General features: G+C 44.7%; 1 protein-coding gene across 9 annotated transcripts in view; it reads right to left on the bottom strand.

The window, feature by feature from the left end:
• LOC119968391 overlaps positions 1 to 27,062 on the bottom strand; it is a 153,486-nt gene that overhangs the window by 80,494 nt on the left and 45,930 nt on the right. For all 9 annotated transcript variants that reach the window (XM_038801189.1, XM_038801190.1, XM_038801188.1 and 6 more), the window contains one exon: positions 8,534 to 8,773. In XM_038801189.1, the coding sequence (XP_038657117.1) occupies positions 8,534 to 8,773 (240 nt within the window). The remainder of the gene's footprint in view (positions 1 to 8,533; positions 8,774 to 27,062) is intronic.

Here is a 27,062-nt window from a genome sequence, read left to right as displayed (position 1 = left end):
TGTATGGCCACTAATCAGACCCCTCATGAGCGTTTATTTGTTTTCCTTAGGGGCACTACCACAGTGGCCTTGCTTCCATCCTGGTTGAGTACACCGGGCCCTGTCCTCCTTCGGAACCTCGTCCGGACACATAAAACAGACCCGCTGGTTGAGAGGGTCCTACTACTACATTCAAACCCCCACTACGCATTTATCGAGCACCCCAACTGAGTATCGATTTCAAAGGGCCCCTTCCCTCGACCAACCGTAATGTTTACTTCCTTAACATCATAGATGAATTCTCTTGCTTCCCGTTTGCCATCCGGGACCTGGCGCCTGCAGGGTCTACCACTACTACTACCACTACCGCCGAAATACCCCTCACACCACACCCCACCCAACCCCCCTCACCCAGCGCCCTGGCACCTACAGGTTTCCTGCGCCCTCTTTCACCCGTCACACTGGTCAGGAACGAAGCTCGGAAAGAACCACCCCCGGAGCCCACCCTCGGATTCACACCGGACATCAGCACACAGCCATCCGAAGCGGCTGCAACTCCGGTGCTCCGTCAGTCCCAGCGAACGATTCGAGCACCGGACCGACTCAACTTATAGACCCATTCACCCCCGCCGGACTTGATTTTTTAACAGGGGGCGAATGTGGTGAATGTATAATATAAATTCACACTGTATATCACTGTGTCCCTGTGGGCTCCGTCTGTGAGCCGTTGCGTGGCTCTGCCCACAGGGGGAGATGAGGAGTGTGTACAGGGCTCCACCCATGGCTCCACCCACAACCGTAAGTATAGAGTGCTGCGGTCTTGCGAGCCTGCCTTAAGTTCAGCTAGCCGCAGGCAGGCTCAGTTGTAAGTTGATTAAAGCCACAGTTTATTTCTACTCGTGTCCTTGAGTGAATTGATGGTCGCATCAAAAGGTGTGCAGGTTAGGTCGATTGGCCATGCTAAGTTGCCCCTCAGTGTCCAAAGATGTGCAGGTCAGGTGGATTAGGCCATGGTTACGGGGACTGGGCAAGGGAGTGGGCCTAGGTAGAGTAGAGGGTCGGTGCAGATTTGATGGGCCAAATGACCGCCTTCTGCACTGTATGGATTCAATGGATTCTCTGAGATACCCAAGCATAATATGTATTGATGGCATTGACATAGTGTTGCATCTCAATTAAAGTAGTTAATTCCTAATATTAAGATCATTAGAGATCAAAGCAGAGTTTTACTTCGATCAACTGCTTCATTGAATGATAATGTTATCGATGTAATAATCAACACAACAAATATTAGGAAAACCTCAGCACTGAGTAGATTAGTCTCTCAATTTCATTAAAATATCTACAGTAAAAATGAATCATACAATGTAGTCGCAAAACCACCTGTTTGGCAGAAGATAAACTGAGAAGTGAAATGATCCCAACACTCATACCTCGGAGGTTAGAGTTTTAATTCAGTTCAGTTTCAGTCTCAGAAAAAATTAAATAAAAATTGGTTGAATCAACACAATAGGGTTCTCAGCAGATACACACATTACATTCCACAGAGCTCCTCACTTGCTAAATATTAGTTCCTTGTTTGCAAACTTGGCACAAATATTTACATGGATGTTGCTAGGAATGGGATTTTTAGCGAGGAAGAAATATTGGTAGGTTGGATCGTTTTTCTTTCGAACAGAAAAGTCCAAGGGGAGATTTAGTTGATGTATCAAAAATGATCAGAGGCCTGGATTAGTGGATTGAAAGGGTCTACTTCAAGTAGCAGAGAAGTCAACAGCCAGGTCATTGATTTAAAGTAATTGGTGGAAGTATTAGAGGGGGGAGCGGTAGGGGGTGTGAGGAGGATTATTTTTCACCCAGCGAAGGGTGCGGGTATACAATTCACTGCCCGAAAAGGTGTTTTAAGGCAGAAGCCCTCATCGCCTTTTAAAAATACTTGGATATACACGTGAGGTGCGTAACCTTCAGGCTTATGGACCAGGAGTTGGACGGTGGAATTAGATCAGATAGCAAATTCTTGATGGGCTAGAAGGCATCCTTCTGCATTGGTTTTTTTTTCATAAATTTAGAGTACCCAATTCTTTTCTTTTCAATTAAGGGCCAACTTAGCATGGCCAATTCACCTAACCTGCACATCTTTTGAGTTGTGAGTGTGAAACCCATGCAGGCACAGGGAGAATGTGAAAATTCAACATGGATAGTGGCCCGGATCCTCAGCGCTGTGAGGCAGCAGTGCTAACCACTGTGCCATCATGCTGCCCCTCTTTTTGCATTGTAAATGTTTCTATATTTCTATGCTTCGAAATTGGCATTTGCTGTCAGCCTAATGTGGTCAATCAGTAAACTTGTCTGAAGTGTGCTTCTTGAAAGGGCAGCACGGTGGCGCCCCCTATTTCTCTGTTGTAATTTAATGGAAAGGGTTTGGTTAAATTTGCAGGTGTGTGAATGGGTTGGCTCCCAGTAAAGACATTCCTCACAATGCAGCACTTGTCTCTTAAATCTGCTCCCAATTGTCACCATTCTCTTGTTGCAGCGAATTCTCCTCTTCACATCTAATAGAATTATCTGCATGCCCGTGAACTGCACTTTTGACAAATTTATCACTCAAGTTCTTCATGTAAACTGGTAGTGTCTCTGCTCTCCAAAATGTGATAGGTGCTGTCTTTGAATGGGCACTTTGGCCTTGGTCACATGGGCCTCCAACAGGTTTGCTTTATTAATAGGCCAATGCTTCCAAAATGAATTTGATTGTCACAAGCCTCACAGGGTCGAAAGGGATGTTGCCTTTGGAGGTCCCGCACTTTGGCTGGTTTTGGTGCATCTGTCCTCGAGCACTTAACTTTCTGCCCACTCTCTTGACACCTTCAATTAAAAAGTCCACCATCTCCACTGCACTTGCCGTGTTTGCGACAGTCTCACACCATAACGACTAGTCTTTCAGCCTCAGGACTCCAATACCACTAACATTGGCCATGTCGTCAAACAATACCATGATATGACCTCTCAACCCTCAAGCTCTCAGTCAGTCATGTTAGCTTCAGTCTTCAAGTTTATATTCGAATAAATTATCAACCAGGTTTAACCATCTGCATTCTGTTAATCGAAGGGGAGTACTTCTATTGATCTCATAATTACTGTAATTAAGGTATGGTCCTATTCAGATAGGTGGATCAATGAGGTAAATCAAGGGCGGCAAGATGGTGCAGTGGTTAGCACTGGGACTGCAGCGCTGAGGTCCCAGGTTCGATTCCGGCCCTGGTCACTCTCCGTGGGAGTTTGCACATTCTCCCCGTGTCTGCGTGGGTCTCACCCCCACAACCCAAAAGGTGTGCAGGTTAGGTAGATTGGCCATGCTACAGTCCCCTTAATTGGAAAAAAAATAATTGTATACTCTAAATTTAAAAAAGAAATGAGACGTCGCTGGTTAGGACAGCATTTATTGCCCCTCCCTTGTTGCCCTTCACAAGCTGGTGATGAGTTGCCTTCCTGAACTACTGCAGTGCTGAGGGTCAGGTACACCCACCGTGCTGTCAGGGAGAGAATTCCAGAAATTTGACCCAGCGCCAATGAAGGGAAGGTGATATATTTCTAAGTCAGGATGGTGAATGACTTGGAGGAGAACCTCTACCTGGTGGTATTACCAGTTATCTGCTGCTCTCGTCCTTCTCGATGGTAGTGGTTATGGGTTTAGAAGGTGCTGCCGAAGGAACCTTGGTGAGTTCCTGCAGTGCATCTTGTACAGTACACACAGCTGCTACAGTGCATTGGTGGTGTAGGGATGGAATATTTATGAACGTGTTAACAATCAAGGCGGCTTCTTTGTGCTGTATGGTGTCGAGTTTCTTGATTGTTGTTGGACCTGCACTCATCCAGGCAAGTAAAGAGTATTCCATTACACTCCTGACTTGTGCCTTGTAGACGGTGGACAGGCATTGGGATTTCAAGAGGTCAGTTAATTGCCACAAGATTCCTAGTATTTGACCTGCCCTGGTAGCCATAGTATTTATATAACGAGTTCAGTTTGTTTTTTTGTCAATGATGACCCCCTGGATGTTGATTGTGGGGGATTCAGTGGTGTTAATGCAATTGAATGTCAAGGGGAGATGGTTAGATCCTCTCTTGTAGGAGACGGTCATTGCCTGGCACTTCCGTGGTGCAAATTTTACTCGCCACTTGTCAACCCAAGCCTGGATATTGCCTAGGTCTTGCTCCAGTTGGACATGGACTGCTTTAATATCTGAGGAGTCGCAAATAGTACTGAACGTTATTCAGTCATCAGCGAACACCTCCACTTCTGACCTCATGATTGATGTAAGGTCATTGATGAAGCAGCTGAAGACGGTTTGGCCTAGGAGACTGCCCAGAGGAACTCCTGCAATGATGTCCTCAAGCTGAGGTGATTGACTTCCAACCATCTTCCTTTCTGCCAGCTATGATTCTAACTAGCGGAGAGTTTTATAGAGAAATACAGCACAGAACAGGCCCTTCGGCCCACGATGTTGTGCCGAACTTTTGTCCTAAGTTAATCATAGATTATCATAGAATTTTGGACACTAAGGTCAATTTAGCATGGCCAATCCACCCAACCTGCACATCTTTGGACTGTGGGAGGAAACCGGAGCACCCGGAGGAAACCCACGCACACACGGGGAGGATGTGCAGACTCCACACAGACAGTGACCCAAGCCGGAATCGAACCTGGAACCCTGGAGCTGTGAAGCAATTGTGCTATCCACAATGCTACCGTGCTGCATTGTTAGGACTGGTTGATGTCATACCTGGTCAAATGCTGTCTTGATAGGGAATGGTGTTGCAGTGCTTAGCACTGCTGCCTCACAACAGCTTCAATCCCAGCCCCGGGTCATTATCCATTGGGAGTTTGCACATTTTTTCTGTCTCTGCGTGGGTCTTACCCCCACAAACCAAAGATGTACAGGGAAGGTGGATTGGCCACACTAAATTGTCCCTTAATTGGAAAAAGTTTTTTTTTAAATGCTGTGTTGATGTCATGGGCATTCACTCTCATCTCACTTCCAGCATTCAGCCTTTTTGTCCATGGTTGAAACAAGACCATAATGAGGTCAGGAATTGAGTGGCCCCAGCAGAACGTAAACTGAGAGTCTGTGAGCAAGTTATTGCTGAAGTAAAACATCACGGCCCAGAACCTCACCCCAGTGTTCCAGACTGCAACTTTGGTGTAAAGTCAATGAATGTATAGACATGAAGGGTTAATATGTAGTCAGTACAGTCAGATGATCACGAGAGGGCAACACTAACAGGGAGTAATCCAAGCTCAATCTGTTTTCTTTGGGTGTGTTGTGGCTAAAGAACAGAAGTATAGTTAGCTCAAAATGTAAAGTATATTATTCATAGTTAATCTAATTCTATCATGTTTAATTTGACTACAAATAAAAGTATTGAAGAATCAAACTCACAAGTTAATTGATTAGTTACTCAATAAATTATTTGTTATCACTGGACGGCTTTGAGTATTCATCCCCAAGTTCAACTCAGCATAAACAAATGAGTAACATATATGAGTCCAAGTAATATAACAGATGCTTTGGAGAAACGGTTTAAAGGACTGGAGGAAGATGCTGCAACCTTGATAACCTCTGTCCCAATAGCCTCACTCCCATGTCAGGCATCCACCCATAGCTCAGTCCAAGGCCCTCAAGATGTTATTAGACAAACCTTTACAATCAAACTGAGTCAAAATGAAATGATCGGAAGGGTAGTAAGAGGTGGTGAGTAGGTTGGGAATGTAAATGTTTTTTTCTAAAAGAGAAATAATATGTTAAAAAAGGAAAATAATCCTTCATTTTCTCAAACATTTGCTACCAAAAAGGATCTTTGTACAGAACCAGACTGTGGGAATTGGCAGAAATATATCAGATTCTCAACTCACTCTATTTAAGACTGTAGACACCTGTTATTATCAGACATGTTGTTTTGATGTTTATGGCTTCTTATTATTGAACAAATGTGTGTCAAAACTAAAAATGAAATTTACTAGACTTCAAAACCCCATTGGACTTCTTGGGCGTTATTCAACACCCCACGCCTGGCACAATGGGTGAATCACGAAGGAGCCCTAAACAGACTCCGCGCCAGGCTAATCATAAGTCACCCCAGTCGCTTCACCCTACTGGGCAAGATCCAAATCTGAATATTTGAATGAGCCCAATGGCTTATTTAATTACTGGGATGCCAGATTCACCCATCGCCCGGTACTCAACATCCGTGCCTGCGCGATCTCGCTAGGACGCCGTTTAGTGCTAGTCCATACTAACATGGACCAGGAGTAGTTGCAACGGAGTGGTTTCCCAGGCCACTGGAGACCCTCAGGTGGTCGGGGACAGGGCACTTCCCTTCGCAACTGGGCACCTTGGCACTGCCAGCTTGGCACCCTAACATTGTCACATGGGCACCCTGGCAGTGAACCCAAGCCCAGGTGGCACCGCCAGGGCACTGCCATGGTGCCAGGGTGTCCAGCTTGGCATGGCCAGGGGTCAGGCTCAGGCTGGGAGGTCCTTGTCAAGTAGAGGGGGGGTGAGGGGTTCCCGAGGACCTCCCCAAATCGGGGAGGGGTGTGAAGCGTGGGGTTAGTAAAGTGGGGGTGGGGGGGGGGGGGGGGGTGGGATGGGGTGATCGGGGCTGGACAATATTTTGCCCAGATCTGAGAGAAGCCTTTCCTGCAGGACATCCCTCTAAGTGCGACCTCAGCGGAGAACAAGTCCCCGAGGCCAAACAGAAGATAAAATGTTGTTGGATAGCAGGGTGTTTCTCGGCGTTGCAATCATGCCCCTTATTTTAGCTGTCGGGCAGGTGTATATTTAAATTGTGCTGATCACCATTACTATTATTTTAAGTACAATGACCATAATTCGATCAGACATTATTGAAGCTTTCTCGGATGAGTTTATGTAGTCTCAGAGAGGCCAGTCAGTGTCATATGTTTGATTCTGATACTGGGCTGCCATACACATGAATGAATCAGGGTAGCTCATTGCCTACGGAGCATTGACATGCAGATACTTGAGTCTGCAGTCATCCACTAATCATGTTCTCCTAACATAATAATATGGTTTGACAGCTGGGACCTATGTCTTTTTCCCATGTCAGTGGTAATTAGCTGGTAATTGGCCTGACATGAATTGTATTCATTCCTTGTATGCAAATCTGAATTGCGATCTGATTGATCTGGCAGAAGTCGCTTGACGCTCTTGTGAATGAGCCAGTTAGAATGGAATAATTCCTTGCTATTCTGGAGGAAGATTGTAACTCTCTGTAGAATTTTCTAATGCTTCCCCCTTTGAACCAAAGTGAACCACCTTATGCATAACTCCCAAGAGATGGTTCAATTTGATTTGTCCAGGTCTGTACATCCTAGTGACTGAGAATCCCCAGGGTTGGAGGGAACTGTGGGGGTGGGGAGGTTGTTGGGGGGGGGGGGGGGGGGGGGGGGGGCAGGGGGGGCTTGTTGATCAACATCTCCTGTTACGTAGCATTCTCTGCATTCCTCCTCTTTGCAAGCAGGAGAATTCCCTGTGGAAAGCTCATGGTGCTGTGCATTGTAAAGAATTACTTGAAACAAAATGATCATGAGGTTGACGTCCAAATGAAGTTCGAAGAATAAAAAGCAAAGAATAAACTGATTTTAAAAATAGTCAAGTTATGAGCCCTTATCCAAGGGCATGATAAAACACAACAATTCTTCATTAAGGTTTCAGCACCAGCCTTTCTCACTGGCAAGGAACATCAATTAGATTTATAGATTTTAGGAAGTAAATGATTAAATTCAGACCTGATGATGTCCTACTGGCTAGGATTCATTATTTGTGTGTCATTTATCATTTGTGGTTAAATGTTAATCAAGGTGGAATGCATCTTACTCACTATCTCATATCAGGGGACATTGAGGCAAAATTAAAGGGGGGTCTTAAACTAGCAGAACCTCTCCTCCTCAAATGATTCCCTTTGTGCCAATCTCTGTACTTATGGTCTGTCCAACCATCAGCATTTCGGGACCCTCAATCCCACATCGAAAAATTAGGACAGGGGTTGGTTGTGTCAAAACAAAGTGTGGTATTATCATACATGGAGGCAATGCAAGGGTTAATGAAATGTATACAGCCAGCCACTAAAGGGAGCTAGTCCTATGAGTATATAAGGGATGACGCTGAGCCTTGTGGGACAGATGATGAAGGTTAGGGAAGATGGTGAGGCATGAGAGAGAGAGAGCAGTTGTGTATCTGAGAGTTCTGTAGTAGAGATAGCATAGTTCAATGCAGTAACCTTCCACTTTCGGAAAGCGAACAAATCTTAGTTAGTAGTGTAATAAATTTATAGTTTTGTTCGTTAACAAAGCTTGTTGATATTTGTTCAACACTACGCATCCAAGCCATCCAGGTAAAGCAAAGTAGAGAATAACACAAAAAGAATCGTGGAATTTGCAGAAAAAATGATCAAAACAAGCCAAATGGAAAGAAAAAGAGTAACCCCAATAGGAAATGCAGGCATGTTCACAGGACTCACACACTGATATACTCACCAATGGAAATAATAGTTCCCTGCAAACATTCCATTACGTAGGCCATTCTCGGGAAAATCCAGTTCCACTCCGAAGCAGATTTCCGGCACCCGAGGCAAATCTCCTACATACTTCACCACACCTGCTCCAATTTTGCCAGTTGGCAATATAACCTTTACTCTGTGCCCAATCTGTACATCTAGGATAGAGCGAGGTGCATATGCTTTCAGGGGTCGATTGCTTCCAAGATCTGGCTTAAATCTGTGAGATGTGGACAGAATGGAATTCACTTAATGTTAATTAACCAGACATTTAGAGTATGTAATACAAACAGAAAATGCTGAAAAAGCTCAGCAGGACCTCAGCGGGTCTTAAAGAGTATATAGTTGGTTCTTTTAGAGTGCACTGTATAGAGAGGGAGAATTCACAATGGTGCAAGTTATCACCTCGAGAAATCTGACAATGAGTTATAGTGAGATGGGCACTATTGATTTAGCCATGCATTAAACAGCACACTTTTAAAAAATAAATTGCCAATTAAGGATCAATTTAGCATGGTCAATCTACCTACCCTGCACATCTTTTGGGTTGTGGGTGTTAGACGTTTAACTGCTATTATATAAAGAGTCAAAAGGACTGCTCCTTTTACAAACACCTTTAATTTCACTTTAACAGACTCTCCACAAAACTATATCTTCGCATCACCTGACACAAAGGCCACCTGAAGCCTCTTTAGATATCAGTGTCAATTATTGGATTCTTAACATAAATGAGATACTAATTGGAATGTCTCTTAACACATTACTTAACAGTCTCCCTTTCCTTGGAGAAAAAAAATAATTAGGTGAAAACAAAATTACAAGAACGTCAAAAACACATATGCAATTTTCCCCCTTCTTTTTTTTTCATACATTTTTTGAAAGGAAAAAAAGAGTCACAGAAACCGGCATCTTCATTAACAATATCCAAAAGTTTCTGTGAGCTAACCCCTCTTTTTGTAAAACAGTCTGACAACTGATAGCTACTGTTGACCCATTTAATTTTTGCTATTTCCCCTCTGTCCAACATCTGCTTCAAACTTGCGATGTCTATCCTTAAGCTTTTATCATTGACACTTTTTGTAGAGTGTATATTTTCCCACAGGGATTTATTGTCAATGTGACATTCAATAGGTATATTACCCAAATTCCCTAATCCCAAAATTTCTGTCAATATCCGAGATATATAAAAGGCCATATCCACCGCCTCTACAAGGCTTAATGTTTCAGCATCCAAAGTGCTTTTGACCACTCTCCTTACAAGAGGGCAACATTTACCATTGTTCCCCAAAAGGAAAATTATAAAACCTCCTGCGCTTGAAACCCCATCACATAAATTTGCATAGGACGCATCACTATAAACGATGAGTTTCAAGTGCCTAAGTTCACCTAAAACTGGGAACCTCAAAACAAACTCCTGCACTTTTAGTTTGACCAACGCTTTATTTGCTATTATTATGTCCTCCACTTTGGGATCATTCATCTTTGTACTCAACTCTAAAACATCAAAACTCACATCCGGTCTTGTCTGTCTACCTAACCAATTCAGTTGCCCAATTAAACTTTGCAGTTGCTCTTTTTCCATCTTTGAAACCAATGCGTCTTTTTGTGAAACCCGGCCATGACTAATTGGTATTGGGCTGATGCTTTCCAAATAAGATTGCTGACGTAAAGTTGCCCCTAACTTAGTCTGTCCAATTTCCAGTCCAATATATTTAAATGCACCGGAAGCCTCACTTCAAACCCTGAATTATTTCCTCAAACCAGAAATTACAATAGCTTCAAAATCACTAGTCCCAGCCCACAAAAAATCATCGACATGCATCATAAAGATGCCAGAAAGATTTCCTGTATAGTGCCAGTAAAACATTGCCGGATATGATTTCAACTGGCAACAGCCTAACTTTAATAAAACTGACTTTACTGAAAAGTACCAGACTCTAGACGCATCATTTAATCCATATACACATTTGTTCAACTTCCAGAGTAACCCTTCTGTGTTAGCTGCCTCTTTAGGAGGACAGAGAAAAATGTCTCCCTGGAGCTGATGCCCCTGCAAAAAGGCAGCTTTTATATCTATAGATTTGCATTTAGAGCCAAGAAGATCTTTAAAGTAACCTTTCCTGGCGTAGGTGAATCTACCCTTAAATCCTAATCTTGTTTTCTTCAAATCCACTTGCCACAAGCCTGGCCTTTGCCTTATAAGTTCCATCCGGAAGAACCTTTTCCATGCAAACCCATTTCTGTCTCATATCCAGTACCTCCGTGTATACCCCAAATTCACTCCAACTATGCAATTCTTTCTGTTTGGCATCTTTGATAACTTTCTCATCTAATTCATTGGAAGCCAATTGGAAAGAAAAAGGGGAACCCCAATAGAAAATGCAATAGGGAGCCATCAAAATCTCACATGCATGTGGGCTTCTACTCTTATTAGTATTTGTAGTCTTACTCATGTTCTGAGATCTAGATAAACCACGTCCCCTCTCCTGGGTGGTGTCTCGTTCTGTACTGCTATTGCTTGATCTTTCCCTTCTGCTGTGGGATGTCCTTTCAATAGTTCTCGACCTTTTCCTGTGGACCTGTTCACTATCCGATGTACTATCTGAACTGGCACTGCGTTTCTGTGCCCTCCATTTTTGAATTTTGTGTTCACAATCCATCGTCTTGATTCCTGCCCCTGAATGCTGTACATTCATCCAATATTTATACTTTCCAGTGGCCTCTCTGCTCTATTCGTAACAGTTGCATCCTTCCATAGACTGGACCCTTCAGGCAAGTATGTCACTTTTGTATCAAATCTTAGCAGTTGTCCTTTTGGAAAGATGGCCTGTTCTAATTCATCAGAAGTGTTGTGTTCCTCTACAGAAACCCTGTCTATATCAGTTAACTGGTTCTCATAGCTCTATAACATGTGTGTACCAGATGACTCTGGTTCCTCGTCATGTCTGTCTGCTCTGTTTAAATTTGAAAATTTGTAATCTGTACCCATTATCCTTATTGAATGTACCCTAACAGTTTGATTGCCATGTTGCAAAATAATTATTTTGCCATCTATGGGCCCTGGGCCCTTCCATTCATTAAAATTGTCTCTCTTATAGTACACTATGTCTCCTTGCTGAAAAACGGTATTTGATGACCATACATTATGTCTTAAAGCTCTGCAAATTCTTTCAGAGACTTCTGCTTCCAAAAAAGCTTTTCTACTGCTATGTAATGCATTTAAATGCTCAGCAAAGGCAGAGCTAATTGTAGTCCCTTCCCAAGCTGGAGGCTGGTCATCTAAAATGGATGGCATTTTAGGATTTCTACCAAAATACTAGTTAATAGGGTCTGTAGACCTCAACCATCTGCAATGAATTCTTTGCATGTACCACCCATGCTAAAGCTGAATTTAGCTTGCAGTTTGGTCTATCTGCCAAAATTTTCCGGAGCATGTCATCTATTACCGGATGGTTTCTTTCACACACCATTACTAAATGAGCTTTTGGCAGCCGTATTCATAACTGTGATACTCACACATATCCCTAAACTCATCATTAACAAATTCTCCCCCATTGTCCGTAGGGAATTTTGCCGGTGGGCCCATTCCTGTCCCTATCCGTGTTTCCACGCTTTGATCCAGACTTACTCTCTTTTCTTTACTTCCTACAATCGTTGACTGACTAAATCTGGTTGCTAAGTCTGCAAAATGCAAAATAAATATATAATTGGCTTTATCCCAGATCTTAAGGTCCAAGGCCACAATGTCGTTAAAATCTCTGGCCAAAGGTAGGGTTACTATCAGTCGTGCTGATGTCCTTCTGTACTTCCTGTAAACTTCACAGCGATCACTAACCTGTTCTATCAGTATAGTATAACCTTCATCCCTTACCCTTGCATCCTTTAATACATTTTTCAGCCTCCAAGGAAACGGATGCCCAAATTGCCTATGCAGTTTTAATACAACAAGCTTTTTATCAGCTAAAGACGCTTTTTCAACTGTCATTAACACATCCTTAACAACTGTACTTGAAATATTATTTGTCAGTAATGGAATACAATAGTGTCCCGACTGTGTAAATTGTAAATCCACCGTCTTTCTAAAAACTGTTGCCTTATCCTGTTCCGTATCCAGTTTCATGCGTGCTTTCTTCATCGACGGTCTGCTCAGAAGCAAAGGTATCTCACTTGATACAACATCCGTGCTAATGAAATGATTCACTCCAGCAATATTGCAAAGGATCACCACTCTCTTCATCCCCAAACCTGAAACTTGTGGAGCTTTCAAATTCCTTAACCTTGTTACAATTTTCAGCATTCAAGGAGTCCAGGTAACATTTTAACCAGTAAATTCCACACACAGTAGATGTGCGGCCTCTGTCCAATACAGCACAATTGAAGGATTCTGCAACCAACACCCTCATTACAAGTGTAAAACTGCTTGTTAATAGGACAATGCCTTCTTTCTGGTCACTATCTTTTTCCTCTTCTGACTCAAACACTCTATTATAACCTGTTGGACAGTTGAAAACATAATGGTATTGAGAGGTATTGGGGCCTCACGGTAGCATGGTGGTTAGCATCAATGCTTCACAGCTCCAGGGTCCCAGGTTCGATTCCCGGCTGGGTCACTGTCTGTGTGGAGTCTGCACGTCCTCCCCGTGTGCGCGTGGGTTTCCTCCGGGTGCTCCGGTTTCCTCCCACAGTCCAAAGATGTGCGGGTTAGGTGGATTGGCCATGCTAAATTGCCCGTAGTGTAAGGTTAATGGGGGGATTGTTGGGTTACGGGTTACGTGGGTTTAAGTGGGGTGATCATTGTTCGGCACAACATCGAGGGCCGAAGGGCCTGTTCTGTGCTGTACTGTTCTATGAGAGTCACATCGAAAACATTGATTTATCATACCCCGGTCATTTCTGGAGTTCATCTTCCTATTGTAGGTTCTAACTGGGTTTCTATCTTCGTAATCTCCGGGTCCCGATCTCCTTCTATAGTCTTGGAACCTGTTTGTAGAAGTACGATTTCGCCATCCTGTTAGTAGTGTTTCTTCCATATTCTGCTTTATTGCAGACTGATCTATTTGGGTCATCAGAGCCATCAGAATCGAATGTTTCCCCAGAAACTTTTTTAAAGCTTCTGTCATCTGGTTGAATAAGGTATCCTTATCCACAAACTGAACTCCTATCAAAACCAGGAGCCTGTCCATGTTGCTCACTCTAGCACAGTCAAGTCATTTAAAGGCCAACACAGACTGTGGAAATTCCAGGTTATGTTTCTGCAGCCTTTTATATAGTCTGCCAAATTCCATTATATAGTCTTCCATGGGGAAATCTTCTATTTTCCAGGACCTATCAAAATCCGACCATGCTTCATATTTGGCACGGTAGCATAGTAGTTAGCACAATTGCTTCACAGCTCCAGGGTCCCAGGTTTGATTCCCGGCTTGGGTCACTGTCTGTGCGGAGTCTGCACATTCTCCCCGTGTGTGCGTGGGTTTCCTCCGGGTGCTTCGGTTTCCTCCCACAGTCCAAAGATGTGCAGGTTAGTTGAATTGAATTGAGTTAGCTGAATTCAAATTCCTAGGGGTGCACATCACCAAAAATCTATCCTGGTCCACCCACGTCGACGCTATCACCAAGAAAGCACAACAGCGTCTTTACTTCCTCAGGAAACTAAGGAAATTTGGCATGTCCACATTAACCCTTACCAACTTTTACAGATGCACTATAGAGAGCATCCTCTCGGGCTGCATCACAGCCTGGTATGGCAACTGCTCGGCCCAGGACCGCAAGGAACTTCAGAGAGTCGTGAATACCGCCCAGTCCATAACACGAACCTGCCTCCCATCCATGGATTCCATCTATACCTCCCGCTGCCGGGGGAAAGCGGGCAGCATGATCAAGGATCCCTCCCACCCGGCTTACTCACTTTTCCAACTTCTTCCATCGGGCAGGAGATTAAGAAGTCTGAGAACACGGACGAACAGACTCAAAAACAGCTTCTTCCCCACTGTCACCAGACTCCTAAATGACCCTTTTATGGACTGTCCTCATTAACACTACACCCTTGTCTGCTTCATCCGATGCCAATGCTTATGTAGTACATTGTATATATTGTGTTGCCCTATTATGTATTCTCATGTATTTTCTTGAATTCTGTTCAATTCCCTTTTCTTCCCATGTACTGAATGATCTGTTGAGCTGCTTGCAGAAAAATACTTTTCACTGTACCTCGGTACACGTGACAATAAACAAATCCAATCCAATCCAATCCAATTGGCCATACTAAATTGCCCTTAGTGTCCAAAATTGCCCTTCGTGTTCAGTGGGGTTACTGGGTTGTGGGGATGGGGTGGAGGTGTGGGCTTGGGTAGGGTGCTCTTTCAAAGAGCCGGTGCAGACTCGATAGTCCGAATGGCCTCCTTCTGCACTGTAAATTCTATATGCACTTAACAAGTCATCCTTTTTATAAATGTTATCCATATAACATAATGGAGCCTCCAGACCTTCTTCTGTGTCTAACTCTTCCAATTCCAGCTCAGAAAACACTTTGCTTTGGGTTTTACTGTCATAAGGTAGAGAAAGAGCCAATGCCATACATTGTTTTCTCCTTCGCAAGGTAGTTACTTTCGTCCACATAACTACTGCACTTCTCCATTGGTCGTACAATCCCCTTCAGAAAATAAGTGTGGGTAGTCATATCCAGCCATCTTTATCCTCGGTTCAGCCATATATCTTCTTTTCTTTTCACTCACTCCTTGGTTTGGTCTGGAAAAGTTGTATCTTTCAACCCTTCACATTTGTACAGCAACCATTCTCTGCTACCATTTGTCAGACGTTTAGCTGCTGTTGTATAAAGAGTCAAAAGTACTGCTCCTTTTATAAACACCTTTAATTCACTTTAACAGACTCTGCACAAAAATCTATCTTCACATCACCTGACACAAAGGCCACCTGAAGCCTCTTTACATAATCAGTGTCAATTATCGGATACTTAACATAAATGAGACAACTAATTGGAATGTCTCTTAACCTATTACTTAACAGTGGGGGTGAGACCCATGCAGACACGGGAGAATGCACAAACTCCACATGGACAGTGACCCGGGGTCCGGAGTGGACCCGGGGTCCCAAGTGAACCCGGGTCCTTGGCGCCATGAGGCAGCATGCTAACTACTGCGCCACCGTGCCGCCCTATTATTCAGCGCTATTGACTTGTATTTCCATTGACTTCAATTCAAAATGTAAAATAGAATTTTCATCAAACCATCATTATAAACCTATTACAGTGTGCATTTTTCATTCTCACAAACACACCCCATATGCGCACATCTCACAAGCCAGCCACACGTGTGCACGGACTGCTCCACCTATACCTCTTGAACATATAAAGAACGGAATTGTCTGGCCATTCATAATAGAAAGTGTGGGTCACCAGTGGCTATCAGTCTAAAGACATCACTGGAATCTATCCTTTCAGTCAATACTCTTTTAGTACATTTCATTTTTATTGGAATATCTGGTATTTTGTTTCAGCGTATTTAGGGTGTAAACTAACCTCTGTTTGACATAAACAACAAATCGACTCTCAGGGGCTTTGACAAACCTTGGCCACTGTGGCTCACGCATGAGGGGACAGACTTTGCAACGGAAATAATTAAGGCAACAGCAGTCGCCATTATTTGGAAATTACACAGTGACGTCCAGACGCTGTACACTCATAGTTAAAACCAGAAATCACCAATTTTTCATCCAAGCTTCTCCAAAGACTTCCTGAAAACAGCAGCTTACATTCTGCTTCCCAATCCAAATGTATTGAACACCAAGAAGCTCCTGTGTTTATGTCATAGATTCCAAATACACTTAACAGAACAAGCTGGGATGATCTACTTCCAATTTAAGTACCCTTTTAACCATGTGATCAATGTTAAATATTGCCAAATAAGCCCTATTTATTAGAAATAAATTTTAACAAATATGGAGTCAGATTTAAATTATCATTAGAAACTTAACTATAATAAACATTCTTACATTTTCTTTCTAACTATTCTTTCCTCTCTATTTATTTTTAAATTTCGAATATCCAATTATTTTTTTCCAATTAAGGGGCAATTTAGCGTGGCCAATCCACCTATCCTGGATTGCGGGGGCAAAACCACAGCAAATATGGAAAGAATGTGCAAACTCCACATGGACAGTGACCCAGAACTGGGGTCGAACCCGGCTGTGAGGCAGCAGTGCTAACCACTGCGGCACCGCACTGCACTTTTTCCTGTCTCCATTAATCCAGTGTTCCTTTCCCTCTTTCTATTTTGCTTTTTCTATCTTATTTGACATTAAATCTCCTGGTTCAGAGTCCATGTTGATCAGTAACAATCCTTCAATCTGATAGGCTGTAGAGATACGCAATTGCTTACCCTGTTCACACAGGTGCCAGGTGTGCTGTAGGAAGCACTTTGCTTTAGTGGCTAGTTGATGTCTAAATGCAGTGAGTCTTTGAGCAAGTGCAAGTATTATGAACAGCTAGTCCACTCCACCCCAAGGTTCAGTAATAAGATTCACCAGCACAATATGGAGGTCATTATTACTATTTTCTGGCTGCAATTGTAATCATTTCTAGCAATAATTCTAAAATCATATGATGCACGGACTAAAAAGAAAGACATGCATTTACAGGGGGCTGGATTCTGCGCCAGCGGGATGCTCGGTTTTACCGGCAGCCCGGAGGTTTCCCCGATGGCGTGGGGCTGCCCCACAATGGGAAACCGCCTTGACCAGCGGGTGTAACGGAGCATCCCGCCGGTGTACTGAAACAGAAATCTGGCACGGCAGGGCGGAGAATCCAGTCCATAGCAATTTTTATGATCACTGATCATCACAAAGCATTTTGTAACCAATAAAGTATTTTCTTTCAAGAATAGTTATTATGGTAATGTAGGAAAAACAACAACCAATATGTACACAAACAGCAATGTGATTCTGACCAGATAATCTGATTTGCTGTTGTTGATTTTTAAATATATATTTTGATTTTGAAAATTGTTTCTTGTACATAAATTTCATTGCGCGTATTTAACAAACATTAATCAACCCGAAAACAATTAATTAACTAACTACCCCCTTCCCTTTCAGCTGCTGACTGAGGTTAATTCCTTAAAGTGTGATATGAATAGATGCCATATTTTCTGAAACCCCTCCTCCTTCTTTCTTAAATTAAATTGAACTTGCTCTAGGCTCAGAAATTCCATTAAGTCTCCCAGCCATACTGAGACACAAGGTGGAGAAACTGACCTCCAACCCAATAGGATCCGCCTCCTTGCGACCAGTGAGGCAAAGGCTAAGACACCTGCTCCTGCTCCTGTCTGGAGTTCTGGCAAGTGAGACACCCTGAATATGGCTCCCAGGAGACTGGGCTCTAGGTCTGCCGACATGATGCTAAAGGTGTTCCAGAATTTCCTCAGTTTCAGGCACGATCCATGTGTACATGATTGGCCAGCCTACTCCCGCATCTGTCACAAATGTCCTCAACCCTAACAAACAGCCAAATGTGTTCTGTGAATGACCTTTAATTCTATTACTGCCGATCTTGTGCACAAGGTCGATGCATTTATCATTCGTAAAATTTTGTGCCAAAGCCCTTTTTCCAACGTCTCCCCCTTGTTGGTTAAGAGGCAAAAATGGCCAGGACACTGGGGATAACAACCCTGCTCTTCTTTGAAATAGTGGCATTGGTGGATGTTCTTTCACATCAATCCGAGTAGGCAGGTGGAGCCTCAGTTTAGCATCTCATCCAACAGATGGCACTGTTGGATATTATATCTCAGAGCTGTGCAGAGGTGAAATCAGCTTATGTGTGTGACAGGTTTTATTTGCAACGCTTTGAAATGTCTACTCCGTGCTTCTGGTTCCAGCTTCCAGCTATTTTTACAGTTTGTTTACAATCCTTTGAATCCTCACCCGGGCGTAATTAATCATGTGCAGTGGCATAGACCGGTTACCAGTCTTAAATGATAAAACACAGGACAATTGAACACCTCCGGCACCTACAACTGAAGTGCGCACTCAGTATTGCACTGGAGTGTCAACCTTGTTCTTTATCCCCGGGATCTTGTGACTCAAAGACAATAGTGTTCCACACTGAGTCACAACTGCCAAGTGAGATGCAGTGTAAAAGCATATTCTGATCAATGGGATTAACATTGTAAAAATGTGAGATGTAGAAATGTAGACAGATTATAAATTGGTTCAACTCCCTGAGCAGCTTCAATAGGCAGGAAGGAACAACTTGCATTTCAAGTACCAAGTATAAGGTACTAAATTGTCCCAAGGTGCTTCACAGAGCAGTAACCATACAACCCTGGCCCTCACCTGAGGTGTGGTGATCCTCAGGTTAAATCACCACCAGTCAGCTCTCCCACTCAAGGGGGAAACAACCTATTGTAATCTGGCACTATGGTGCCAGACATGCAAACCATGCAAAAACAGAACTGAAGTTATGATATCAGGAAGGGTGACCAAAGGCTTCATCAAATAGCTAAGATTTAAAGAGAGTTTCATAAGAATTAGAAAGGGGTGGAGAGAAGCCGGAGTTTAGAGTCAGAGGCACATTGAGTTCTGAGTGTTGTCTGCTCAGGGTTTAGAGAGATTAGGAGAGGCAAAGCCATAAAGGGATTTGACTAAGAGGGTAAGAATTGTAAAACGTTGTTTCTGGGTGACTGGGAACCACCGTATGTCAGAGAAGACAGGACTGATGGGTGAGTCAGACTTGCTGTGGGATGAAATAGAACATAGAACAGTACAGCATAGAACAGGCCCTTCGGCCCTCGATGTTGTGCCGAGCAATGATCACCCTACTCAAACCCACGTATCCACCCTATACCCGTAACCCAACCCGTAGGACACTACGGGCAATTTAGCATGGCCAATCCACCTAACCCGCACATCTTTGCTCTGCTATGATTTAATTACAGTGTATCTCAGTATTAGTGTATGACATTATAACAGAAGGAAAATGACTTCCGGTGATGGGAACGTGCTGAGCAGACGCATGAAAAATGGCTCTGATCCTAAGAACCCCAAATTAGGTTCTTTTATTCAAAACAGCCCGCTAAAATAGGGAGAAATCTATCCCCCCACCCTATCTAACAACAGCACAAGAGAAGATGCCAAGCAACAGTAGCCCCAGAGACCGCAAAGAAACAAAAAGTGGCAGAGCGGTCAAGACAACAGACGCATGAGACAAGGAAGTGCTGGTCACACTAGAATGAGATGGACCGGCAAACCACACATGGGGCTTCCCCCTAACCGGACAATGGTTGGAGGAAGTTCCTCACTCAAGAGATAAGGGAGCTAAAGGAGGAAATCAAGTCTGACATTAAAGCTGCGGTCAGGGTGGGTGTCACGGAGGCCCTGGCCACCATGCAGATGACCCTGGACAAGGCAGAGAGACAACTTGAGGCCCAGGGGAACCCCATCAGGGAATTTGAAAAAGCCTCAATGGATCAGAGCAACTGGATCGCTGCCCTGGGGACGGAGATAGCAAGGTTGGTGACGACACAGGGATGTCTAAAGAGTAATTGGAGGATCAGGTGAACTGGTGACGGCGTCAGAACTTTAGGATAGTCGGACGCCAGAGGGAAAGGAAGGCAGATACCCCACAGACTATGTGGCCCAGATGTCGGGAAGCCTGGTGGGAAGGGTCAGCTTCCCCAGCCCGTTAGAAATAGACAGAGCTCACCGGTTGCTACGGCTGAAACTCAAAGCCCGAGAGCAGCTAAGGGCAATAATCACCAAAATGCACTGTTGCCAGGACCAGGAAAGAATCCTGCGCTGGGCCAGACAAACAAGGACCTGCAACTGGAACGGAACCGGATCAGCATTTATCAAGGCATTGGGGCAGACCTGGCCAAGCGCCAGGCGGAATTCAACAGAGTGAAGGCAGCTCTGTACAAGAGCAAAGTGAAGTTTGGTATGCTGTATCCGGTAAAACATTGGGTCACATTCCAGGGCAGGGAGTAATTTTTCATGACCCCTGCGGACGCAGACAAATTCATCCAGGAGAACGGGCTGGGAAAACAGCAACAAAGGCAGCAGTGAAAAGGTCACCCAAAGGGACTGAAATGATCCGAGAGACACTTTGCGTGGGACTGTAACACCTCGCTCTGAATCTGGGAACCAAAACAGTGGAAGGACGAGCGAGGGCACCAAGGCGCAGGAGGAGGATGAAGGAACAGAATCGTAAGCGAAACAAAGGGAAAAGAGGGAGGGAGGGTTCTAGCCTGGCTACAACGGGCCACACGTGGCGATCTGGAACAAATTGGCATCACAAACAGCCACTTTGGAGGGCCCCGAAACAAAGGGAAGCCCCGGAGTGCAGAGCTCACCCTCATGACAGACACACAGTTGGCGCCCATGTTGGGTGGCCCCTGGATAAAGGGAAACCCGGAGTTTCCTGCAGGGACATGGCTCCATGGTGAGTATGGTAATCGTGGCCATCTTGGATGGCCCCCTAACAAAGGGAAATCCCGGTGTGCAGGGGTGCATCCACAAGGTAAGTATATTTGATCCCGCAAGAAGGGGGGTGGGGGAGACAAAAAAAAAAATCAGAATAATCACCTGGAATGTCAGGGGACTTAACGGCCGAGTGAAAAGATCCAGAGTCTTCGCCCACCTGAAAAGTACGAAAGCCGACATAGTCTTCCTCCAAGAGACACACCTGAGATAAAAAGACCGACTGCGGGCTACGAAGGGCTGGGTGGGCCACACATAACATTCCTGGGATGTGAGCCAGGGTGCAGCCATACTCCTGAATAAGAGAACAGTATTTACCGTGATGAGGTTGGTTCCGGACTCAGGGGATGGTACATCATGGTCAGCGATGTCCTGGACGGAGCACCAATGGTCGTGGTCAATGTGCACGCTCAAAACTGGTATGACACGGAGTTTATAAAAAAGACCATGGCGGAAATCGCCGTCATAATAACCCACCCAAGGGCAGCACGGTGGCCTAGTGGTTAGCACAACCGCTTCATGGCGCTGAGGTCCCAGGTTCGATCCCGGCTCTGGGTCAATGTCTGTGTGGAGTTTGTACATTCTCCCCGTGTCTGCATGGGTTTCGCCCCCACAACCCAAAAATGTGCAGAGTAGGTGGATTGGCCACGCTAAATTGCCCCTTAATTGGAAAAAATAATTGGGTAATCTAAATTTTTTTTTTTTTTAAATAACCCACCCACTAATCATGGGGGAGACTTTAACTGTGTACAGGACCACAGATGTACAGATCAAACCCCAAATTGGGGAAAAAGTCAAATATGGCAAAAGAACTGAACACATTTATGGAGCAGATGGGGCCAGTGGACCCATGAAGGTTCAGAACAGGTGCCATGGTGTGGTGACTAGTGGATTTTCACAGAAACTTCATTACACTGTTAATGTAAGCCTACTTGTGACAATAAAGATTATCATTGTCAGTATCTCCTTCTTCACCCAGGTACAGCCGGTATACTCGCGCATCGACTTCTTTGAAGTAGGAAAATTGGTGCTTCCAATAGAGATAGTAAGAACGGAATACTCCGCCGTCATAATCTCTGGCCACACACAAATCTACATGGATGTGAGGTTGAAGACGGGCTCTACCTAATGCCCCCCTGGAGGGTGGTCACAGTTGTCCTTACCGATAAGGCATCTCGCGAGTAAATATCACAGGCCACAGAGCCTCATCCAGAATGGGGAGGTCTCGCCCTCCACGTTCTGGGAGGCACTGAAGACTGTGATTAGGGGTGAGATAATGCTTATAAAGCATGAAGAGACAAGCAGGAGAGGACGGCTAGGCAACAACTAATCAACTCCATACTGGAGGTGGATCAGCGATAGTCCAGGGCCCCAACTGTCAGGCTTCTGGCGGAAAGGAAGAAGCTACAAATGGATTTTAACCTGCTCTCCACTAGGAAGGCATTGCATCAACTCTGCCAGACACAGGGGCAGCAGAGTGGCACAGTGTTATCATAATGGGAACATGAGTGAAAGAAGATACGCTAAAAATAAATTGAAAGTAAAAACAAAATGTTTTTAAAATATCAAAGCACAGCCCAGGTTCCTCTTCCTGTTCAGAACGATACCGATCTACACCCCCAAGGTCTTTTTTTACTACAATAGACAAAATGATCAGGGCATTTGTGTGTGTGTGTGTGAGTGTGTGTGTTGGGGGGGGGGGGGGGATCCAAGTATTCCCAGAAAGGTTCGACAGAGAAAGAGAAACATGGGAGGTCTGGCCCTCCTAAATCTGCAATACTACCATTGGGCGGTCACAGCGGAAAGAATGAGGGGATGGGTAATGGAGCCAGAAGCAGAATGGGTAAGGATGAGGGTGAGTTCCTGCAGAGGAACGTCCCTCTTGGCTCTTGCCACAACAGCACTCCCATCCCCACCAGCCAAGCATTACATAGAACATAGAACATAGAACAGTACAGCACAGAACAGGCCCTTCGGCCCTCGATGTTGTGCCGAGCAATGATCACCCTACTCAAACCCACGTATCCACCCTATACCCGTAACCCAACAACACCCCCCCCGCCCCCCCCCCCCCCCCCAACCTTACTTTTTAGGACACTACGGGCAATTTAGCATGGCCAATCCACCTAACCCACACATCTTTGGACTGTGGGAGGAAACTGGAGCACCCGGAGGAAACCCACGCACACATGGGGAAGACGTGCAGACTCCGCACAGACAGTGACCCAGCCGGGAACCAAACCTGGGACCCTGGAGCTGTGAAGCATTTATGCTAACCACCATGCTACCGTGCTGCCCTTCTACAAGCCCGGTGGATAATTGGCACATGCCACCGTGCTGCCCTGTCTTTGCGCCTCCCAAACCACCTGCCGAAAAATCCTGCTAAGCTGGCGATCAGCAGCACCACCCAAAGAGGCCGCATGGTAGCACAGTGGTTAGCACTGTTGTTTCACAGTACCAGGTTCGATTCCCGGCTTGGGTCGCTGTCTGTACGGAGTCTGCAAGTTCTCCCTGTGTGTGCATGGGTTTCCTCCGGATGCTCCAGTTTCCTCCCACAAGTCCTGAAAGACGTGCTTGTTAGGTGAATTGGACATTCTGAATTCTCCTTCAGTGTACCCGAACAGGTGCCAGAGTGTGGCAACAAGGGGATTTTCACAGTAGCTTCATTGCAGTGTTATTTTAAGCCTACTTGTGACAATAATAATAAAGATAACAAAGCTGCAAACTGACTGTCTGACCTATCGGGATTTCTCCAATTGGGGTCAGAAGAGGGCTACCACAAGACCTGGAAGCCATTCACCAATTTTCCCCAGGATCTAGAACAGCCAATAGAGCAGAGGGAGGGGGTGGGGGGGGGCAGATGAGCCATGGTTAGCAAAAGGAAGAGAAGGGGAGGGGAGCAGACAGTGAGGGGGTAAAAACCCATAAGAAGACCGCGAGATACAAGGGGCACAGAGGCAAGGGCAAAAAGAAAACTAGAGGTCAAAATAACAAACAATAAAGCACAAGCCAGGGCCAGCAGACAAGCCAGCAGACAACGTGACAGAGCCTGACTGGCCAAATAAAGTACACAGCCACCAAAGAGAGACGAAGCAGGCCGCTGCAAATATGTACAGCGGGCCGAGTCTGTTCACACACGGGGAACTTGTTTGATTTTCTTCTTGTTCGCCTTTATTATTAGTGTTGCATTTCTTTGTTTTCTTTTATCTCTTTTGCTTTTTTTCCTTCCATAAACTAGAACCGCACCCTGATTACTTTCTGTAAAATATGACTCGCGGGCACAACACCTGCAACTTGACATTCAAGCTAGAAATATGTAATACCAATTGATAAATATAGAAAATCCAATGAAAACAGTTTTAAAAAAAAGAAGGAAAATAGTAGATACAAGTTTGCAATCCTTAGTTCTCAAACACCACGAGAGGGAGATGATAATTTCAGTTTTATACATTTTGTAACTGCACTCACCAACACCAATCACCCACCTTCATAAAATCTTCCCTAAGATTCTTCCCTCATTCCCCACCACCTGAATCTTCTGCATATTTTTCTAGACTCAATTCTTCACGCTCCTTGACATTCCAATCTGCCACTCTCCATAAACTCCGATTTGTTCAAGACTCAAGGGCTAGCATCCTATCCTCCGCCAATCACCCACTTCAGTCCTTACTGCATTTGGTTTAAAATCTCTTTACTCCATCTTTGGAAATTTTTCTCTGACCTGATTTCTGAACCTTCCTCTTATATCTATCTCTTCCCATGTAATTCAGTCCTTTGATTTTGGCCCTATCTGCATCCGCCCTCTCCTCTTCGCTCCTCCATTGCTGGAAGAACAACAAACAACAAAGAACAAAGATAATTACAGCACAGGAACAGGCCCTTCAGCCCTCCTAGACTGCGCCGATCCAGATCCTTTATCTAAACCTGTTGTCTATTTTCCAAGGATATACTTCCCTCTGTTCCCCGCCCGTTCATATATCTGTCCAGATGCATCTTAAATGATGCTATCGTGCCCGCCTTTACCACCTCCGCTGGCAAAGCGTTCCAGGCACCCACCACCCTCTGCGCAAAAAACTTTCCACGCACATCTCCCTTAAACTTTCCCCCTCTCACCTTGAAATCGTGACCCCTTGTAATTGACACCCCCACTCTTGGAAAAAGCTTGTTGCTATCCACCCTGTCCATACCTCTCATAATTTTGTAGACCTCAATCAGGTCTCCCCTCAACCTCCGTCTTTCCAATGAAAACAATCCTAATCTACTCAACCTTTCTTCATAGCTAGCACCCTCCATACCAGGCAACATCCTGGTGAACCTCCTCTGCACCTTCTCTAAAGCATCCACATCCTTCTGGTACTGCAGTACGCAGTATTCCAAATGTGGCCTAACCAAAGTCCGATACAACTGTAACATGACATGCCGACTCTTGTACTCAATACCCCGTCCGATGAAGGCAAGCATGCTGTATGCCTTCTTGACCACTCTATTGACCTGCGTTGCCACCTTCAGGGTACAATGGACCTGAACTCCCAGATCTCTCTGTACGTCAATTTTCCCCAGGACTCTTCCATTGACCAGATAGACTGCTCTTGAGTTAGATCTTCCAAAATGCATCACCTCGCATTTGCCTGGATTGAACTCCATCTGCCATTTCTCTGCCCAACTCTCCAATCTATCTGTGTTTTGCTGTATTCTCTGACAGAGTCTTCAGCCTCACCATTCCAACACACTGTAATTCTCTCCCTAAACCTCTCTCCCTCTCTAGCTGCTCTTTCTGCACAGCTCTTCAGATTTCTCTATTTGTGTACAGATTTAATTCCCTGATGAAATTTGGACTACCTCACGAGCACCTTTCACTGCTAGTGGAGTATTTGAACCATTATATTACTGTATCCCTGCTGTCCCCCCGGTTTTTGTCACGTGCTTATACTTCAAGAGGGTTCACTGCATTCTTATCTGTCCAATTTCCCTCTTCCCTTCCCAACTCTGTGGCCTTGTTCCTGAGCTTGTTAGTTGAGTTTCTGCACACAATGCCAAAAATAGGACATGTTTGGTATCCTGATCATTGTCTCAGAGATCAACTAATTCAGCCTAGGAAAGGGGATTAAATCTTCTTGTGGCTAATTGAAAAATGAAAATTGCTTATTGTCACAAATAGGCTTCGAATGAAGTTACTGTGAAAAGCCCCTCGTCGCCACATTCCGGCGCCTGTTCTGGGAGGCTGGTATGGGAATTGAACCGTGCTGCTGGCCTGCCTTGGTCTGCTTTAAAAGCCAGCTCATTAGCCCTGTACTAATCCAGCCCCAATACCCACAAGTGACGTTACATTTGACTCCCGTTAGTGGGGACCAGTGTTGAACGGCACTCACCTGAAGCCTCACCACACCGACACCTACACTTGACATTTACACACTAGACGATCAGGAGATGTGACTACCGGTAGAATGACACAAGTTATTTTAATGGGCATTAAAAAAGAAAAGCTATTCTCTCAAGGTCATTATTCTTTTTTTATATAAAAGCAAAACGTGGATGCTGGAAATCTGAAACGCAATTGAAAATGCTGGATAAACTCAGAAGGACTGACAGCATCAGTGGAGAGAAACAGAGTTAATCATTGAGATTCTTCGGTCCCCCATCCGCGTGTTTCTCGGCGGCATACCGCTCAGTGGTGGCGGGATTTTCTGCTCTCGCCGCTGACAATGAGATTTCCCATTGAAGCCACCCCACGCTGCCGTGAAACCCACAGGTGGGGATGTGCTGCTGTCGGGAACAGAGAATCCCGGTGCCAGCAAATAGCTGGAGGAGTCAAGCCAATGTTTCGGGTCTAAATGATCCTTCTATACATACCCTCTGTAGATGACCTGCCCACATGTGGAGAAAAACAGAACTAACCTTTCGGGACTAAATTAAGTGTCTGTACAGAAGGATCATATAGATCTGAAACGTTAACTCTTTCTCTCTCTCCACAGATGCTGCCAGACCTGTTGAGCTTATCCAGCATTTTCTGTTTTTTATTATTC

Source organism: Scyliorhinus canicula, chromosome 1 (assembly GCF_902713615.1).
Source record: "Scyliorhinus canicula chromosome 1, sScyCan1.1, whole genome shotgun sequence".
NCBI classification, from domain to species: domain Eukaryota; kingdom Metazoa; phylum Chordata; class Chondrichthyes; order Carcharhiniformes; family Scyliorhinidae; genus Scyliorhinus; species Scyliorhinus canicula.
This window is presented reverse-complemented; position numbering and strand designations above follow the sequence as displayed.